This window comes from Gobius niger (assembly GCF_951799975.1).
Source record: "Gobius niger genome assembly, chromosome: 12".
NCBI lineage: Eukaryota > Metazoa > Chordata > Actinopteri > Gobiiformes > Gobiidae > Gobius > Gobius niger.
This window is the reverse complement of record NC_136863.1, coordinates 25368683-25374779: the sequence shown is the minus strand read 5'-3', so window position 1 is coordinate 25374779 and position 6097 is coordinate 25368683. Positions and strand designations below refer to the sequence as shown.

General features: G+C 40.9%; 1 protein-coding gene across 2 annotated transcripts; it reads left to right on the top strand.

Annotated features, from left to right (window-relative positions):
- The first annotated feature begins 2499 nt into the window (after positions 1–2499).
- On the top strand, positions 2500–5233 carry armc10 (armadillo repeat containing 10). Of its 2 annotated transcripts, none has more exons than XM_079568033.1 (6): positions 2500–2958; positions 3754–3875; positions 3947–4081; positions 4438–4614; positions 4696–4767; positions 4845–5233. In XM_079568033.1, exons 1-6 carry the CDS (start codon positions 2700–2702, stop codon positions 5094–5096), a joined length of 1017 nt encoding a protein of 338 aa, XP_079424159.1. In that variant the 5' UTR covers positions 2500–2699; the 3' UTR covers positions 5097–5233. The 2 variants fall into 2 exon arrangements, with proteins under 2 accessions (XP_079424159.1, XP_079424158.1); XM_079568032.1 differs by having other exon boundaries at positions 2501–2958; positions 3751–3875.
- Positions 5234–6097: the final 864 nt, after the last annotated feature.

Sequence of the window (6097 nt, the reverse complement as noted above, 5' to 3'; positions counted from 1 at the left end):
TTGGAGCGTCGCTCACATGCATTAACAACTTGTAAACTCAGAGAAGATCAGAGTGGCCTGACTTCAGATACAACTGACTACAACAATAGTGCGCAGAGCAGTGCGGTTATATGATCACAACATAACTTAAATAAAGCATTAGTGATGTATGGACCCCCTCCAAAACGAGATGGCACATCTCAAGGGGCACCCCATTAATAAAGTAAACTGAACTTATAATCAACATTATTTAAATCTGATTTGAAGAAAAGTTTATATTAGCAGACTAGCATTAGCCATGTCGCATACAAGTTTATTTAGAAAGAACACCCTGTCCGGCCCACCTCAACTTGGAGATGTGGAAAGTACAAGAGTGGCAGATGTTTTGTGGTATTCATTGTTAAAAGACGTGTTAGTGAAAGGTATTTAAGCCGTCATCACGTACAGAGATTACTAAATCCACCACCTGTGTCTGCCTAACTTGAAAACAACAGCTGTCCACAATTTACGGGGCTTACAGCTACATTTTCCCTGTGCTATTAAAAAATTATACTAAGTGCCAAGCACGGTCTTTTAAGTTTTTGTTGCAACTTTTATGACTTTTCTGGAAAGGTGGAAACATACTATAACCAATAACTGAAACCTCCTGATCATTGAACATCTCACCCCACCAGGATGATATTATAAACAGTAACTTACCCATACACAAGTGAATGGATAAATACAGTTACTTTACTGAAAGAGCATTACAGTTTATGTGTTGTTTTGGCCAAGAGCAACTAAATCATCGATGCCAGAAACGATGCCACACATGCTCAGCTCAGACGCCAGCAATGCTATTTGTGCAGTGGGTTATCAAACTAAAGCATTAAGAGGACCAGAACCTGATGTTTAGCAGCAACATCTCGGACTGAAGAGAGTTTGATTCCCACAGAGTAAGACACATGTTTTTCTTTCACCAATAAAAACATGCTAGTTTATTCTAGTTATTGGATGAATGTTCATTTTACGGTCAATTTCCAAGCAATTATTTTAAGAGATTTCTCTGCAAAACATTGACCAACAAACACTCAATTTAAGATGCAAAATGGTTGATACCTCAATAACTTTGAATGACATTTTTAACTTGTGGGAGTAGTCTGGTGTCTGTCTGTTTATTCCTAAAAGTATGCTCTCTGTACCTCTATGTTTCCACTATGTATGTAATCAGGTCACCCTGCATGTGGCTCCAATTGGCCTGAATCTGGAACATCTTCAAATACCATCTTTGGCCATGACACAAAAACGTCTCTGAAACAGTGACGACATTTGACAACCCAAGCTAAACCTACACATGTGGAGGATGACATTTCCACAGCACTTCCTGTCTATCAGTTCATATACCACAGTCACACCGCTCCCCTTTGAGTCCCCGTTAACTCAGCTTCAAACCTTAAAAACTGTACACATTTCAGCAGAATTGATGGAGAACACAGTGAAAAATGAGCTGTGGAAAAACTGTACAGCTTTGGAGTTGAGTCAACTGCGTAGAAGTACCAACCTGGAAATGTCAAGTGAAAACAGTTTCTCTAAATCTGCCCACAAACAACAATCAACCATCCAAGTCCGCGGAGTCATTACAAAGGTATTACTGTTAGGCCTTTTCCAATGGAACACTAATGTTGTAGTGGCAAGTGGAAAAATCAGTTAAACTTCAAATAACGGCGAGTGACTCCAGAACAGAGAGCTGATACAGACAGAGACAAAACACACTGAGCACAAAATTGAAAAATATATGGAATCAACTTGGAGCCTGGAATAAACAAAGGGATTTAGTTTAGGTTTTTGCACAATAATTGTTGGGAAATTATTATTATTAGAAGAACTTGGTGGAGATTTGCAACCATTCAAGAAATTCTGTTCTTAATTTAAAAAAAAAATCTATCTATATATAGCTATATATTAGCTTATAATAACAAAAAAGTGAAATGAATCCTTGTTCCTCTGTAGTTCTCAGTACAGCTCACTGAGGCGGGAGAAAGCTGGTGAAAGTGAGCCACCCTCTGGAGGAACCATGCATCTTCTTCACTCTCACCTTCAGAAAGAAATAACAAATCTCACACATGAATGAAGAAAGTGGAATCACGCATGTCTCATTATTGTTTGTCTTAGTTGCTGTTTTTTTTTTATAGCTGCAGTTGTAATGTTAAAACTGTAAAACATAGTTTGTTTTGCAGTAGCAGTGAGCTTGGTAGTAGCTCCACGTGTCCGCATATTCTAGTAGAGGTATGAGATTTAAAATGTTTTATCGTTGCTACAATAGCCTACATCAAAGCCAAAAATGTCTCAGCCGACCAGATGAGAGAACACAGGTGGAAACAAATCGATGATTTTATTTGGTGTAATGAATGTGTAATGTATATCAAGGTGAATACAGTAACGCTACATAACCATGGAGCTATAATAATATATAATAACCATTCAAGTAAATCTAATAATAACCCACCGCTGATCAGCTGACCGGAACAGCGCAGGTCTGTGGGAACTGCACATGCGCATTGCAGCTGTCTGATGGATCCAGGTTATTATGATCCAGGTCGGAGCAGAAACAAAGCCTCAATATGAGGAGGACTTGGAATAATAAATAATGTGAAGCTCCGCAGTAGCGCGTAAGTCTGTAGAGACATCGGTCTGTCAGAAGAGTGCCTTTAGTTAGCGTTAGCATTAGCCCCTGTAGCATCATGGCTGAGAGCAGCATCTCTCCCCGGTTTGTGAACATGAAGGCTTTGATTGGGATCCTAGCGGGAGCAGGCGCCTCTTATGGCCTTTACAAACTTGTAAGTGTAAGCCTCAGGAAAAGCACGACAGGTGCTCTCAGTGAAAGTTCTGAAATGAGCTTACAGCGGGGCAGCCTGTTGACCAGACTGTCTGGGCTGGATGTGGTCTGTGCCCCCCGACCTGCTGTTCGTCCTTCTAAGGGAGTGGATGCTGCAGCATCAGGTCAGTGTTACACAAGCATCACCATTAGTGCCCATGCCTTATCCTGCATTCATATGTACACTTCTTTTCATTCTGATACGTTCATGTTATATCTATTTCAGCTGAAGAGAGAAGCAGTTTTGAAAGAAATTTCCCTTAAAACAAAATGTTTTCGCTGATCATTATTTGATAGTGATTGGACACATAATTCTTATGGCTGAAAGTCCTTTCTACTGGCCAGCATCATGCACATGTTTTTGAACTTTTTCTCCACTTCTGGACGCCTTGAGGAAATAATTAGACCATAGTTCATATGAGCTGGAAGCGAGGACTTTGAACTTTGTGACAGTTTTTGTTTCATGTGAATAGATTGCGTTCACATGACGTCACCACATTCTAAAGAGCCCATAGTTTAAAATTGAGGTGGACGGCAACTTGTCTTAGTTTTTGATTAATATCTCAATCATTACTGGAAGAATCCACATGAAACAATAACTGTATTTCTCCCATAGAGTTGTATTGGCCCCTGCCCTCCACCTGACATTATAACATCATCACATTCTAAATCGTGAACGCCCCCTGCTGGCACAGGAATTACAGCAACAATCTAAGACTAGACATTTGCATAAAGACAGTTACCATAATCACACCATGACATTTTCAACTGCTCCACCTCAATCTTCGATCTACTCTTTAGAATGTATCTGTAAACATCTGGATTGAGAGTCAAAGCAATAACAACCCACCGTAGACCTTCAGGCTTATGATGGAATGTCATCTGCATGACCTCTATGCTGTGTGTCTGTATTTTAGCAGGTGACTTGGAACCCCAGCACTTGAAAATGCTGCTGTCCTGCTTACAGACCAGCAACGATCATGAAGAGCGCTGTCGCATTCTTCTGACTTTAGGAAACGCCTCGGCCTTCACTGTGAATCAGGTCTGCTCAGGCATGTCACACATTTACCAATGGACAATCATTTGTGTGACATAATCTGTCTTTTTGTGTAGAATCTCATCCGTGAATATGAGGGGATTCCTACTATAGCAGGATTTATTTCTGATGCGGCTCCAGAAGTACGCGTGCAGACATTAAATACTCTAAATAATCTCTGCATGAACATCCAAAACCAGGAACAACTCAAGGTATTCCACTGTCAGAATTGGTCTATTCCAGAGGTGGTATGGGGCTTTTTCAGATGGTTCTCACTTCTCAGTATGATCCTCAGTTTGATCCTCGGAGATAACTGTGTCTTTAAAGCACCAGTGAATTGAAGTTCAGTGTTATTTTGGTTTAGACATGGTTTACCCCCAGTATGGCCATGTTTTAGTCCAGTTTAGGTCTATGTTAGACCTGCTTTCGTCCAAATTGGATCTTGATCTAGACTTGCTATTTTAGGAGGTGGAACATGATGTGAAAAGTTACCGAACCACTGGCCTATTGCCATATATGAAAAGTCTTGAATCTTGAATATATACTGCAGTCGTCATTCTCTTCCTAGGTGTACATCCCTAAGGTTTTGGAGCTGATTGAGACATCACCTGTGAATTCTGAACTTCAGCTGAGTGCTCTCAGGCTTCTGACCAACCTCTCAGTCACAGACAACCACCAACACCTGTTAAAGGATTCTGTCAAGCTTTTACTGTCTCTGCTTGTTGTGAGCAATGAGGCATTGCAGGTAACAGCCAACAACACAGTTCATACTTTTCAAACCCTTAGACTCCAGTCACCACCTGTAGGAATATGCAACTTTTTCTAGGTACAGGCTTTGAAAGTTCTGGTGAATTTGTCTTCTAATCCAGACATGATGGATGATATTGTTCAGGTCCAGGTAAAAGCAACATTTCTTTACATATTGATGCACACATTTTGATTTCTGACCTTCTTCGTGTGTTCTTTTTGTTCCAGGCCCCAGCCTCTCTCTTACTTCTGTTTGACCCCAGGACAGTCCCAGCGGTGCTTGTGCGTTTGTTGACGTTTGCAGGAAACCTAAAGGCGTGGCGGCCCTCGGCTCAGGTGGCAGATGAGTTAAGGAGGAAGCCGGACTGTCTCTTCAGGCTCATGTTGGATGAGTCCTGCGGCCTTCACAACAGAGTGCTTCCTCTGCTGTCGCACCCTGAGGAGGCCATCAGGCTCCAGGCTGTGCGAGTGTTTGCATAAACTGCTACCTCTGCCATTTTTAGGCCCTTCTGAACTTGTTTGGATCAAGGAACTATTTTGTGCTTTCCAGTAATTGCCAAAACCACCAGTCAGACCCTTTAGTTAATCATTTGTGTCATATAAGTAGCTCCTCTAACCTTTGACGCACACATGTTGCACATGCAACAGGCTAAGGCAACTTTCAAAACCTGGGTCTAAAATATATTGTTTTTGTACAACAACTTTGCAAATCCATAAGGCTCTATTTCAGTGAAATTGAGCTTGAAACATGAAAATATCATGTTTTTGTTGCGCTAAAGTTTTGTAAAAAAAATACACACTATGATTATTGCAATGGCAAATTTGATTTGAGCTAGACTGAAATGCCATGACCCACTCCAGGGGATGGTAATACTTTGATACCGCTCCATCTGATCAGATAACAGTCTCTGTCCTGTAGAAACGTCCTGTTTACTAAAAGCCAAACACACTGCCATTTTCTCCTGGTGGGTCACTCTCATTTGCATGCCTTTGTAGGGAATATACTCCAGTTATCTGTGTGTAGTTAAAGTTTTTTATAATTTAATTTTTAACATTAAAATGACTTGCTTCTGACTGAATGTGCTGTATTTATTCCTGTGTGTGGCACAGCAGTTAGCACCTGTGCTTCACAGCCAGGAGGTCCCATGTTCAACACCCAGGTCATACCATCTGTGGATGGATGATTGGCACCTAAGTGACTGTGCTGTTTAAGACTAATGCATTATATTGCAATATTGCAGTGGTAATGTTCTACCAAAGCCAAACCAACGTGAGATCCAGGAGGAGGTCAGCCTGCTGAATTTCCGAATCCAAACAGCGGCTTACTCTCCATGGAATGTGTTTGAGGAAATGCTGAGGAAAAGGATGTTCAGTAAAGAGGCCGTCGGAATGTGAAAATATAATATCCAGGTGCAAATGCTTCATTTAAATGTATTTTCTAAAAAAAATCACGTTTTTCTTTTTAAAGTACTGCTCCTGTC

Excerpts from the sequence above, each read along its gene's own strand:
- armc10 (XM_079568032.1), top strand. The coding sequence starts at position 2,700 with ATGGCTGAGAGCAGCATCTCTCCCCGGTTTGTGAACATGAAGGCTTTG. Across the intron at positions 2,959-3,750 it reads AGTGGATGCTGCAGCATCAG|CAGGTGACTTGGAACCCCAG; the intron begins GTCAGTGTTACA and ends TCTGTATTTTAG. Across the intron at positions 3,876-3,946 it reads CGGCCTTCACTGTGAATCAG|AATCTCATCCGTGAATATGA; the intron begins GTCTGCTCAGGC and ends CTTTTTGTGTAG.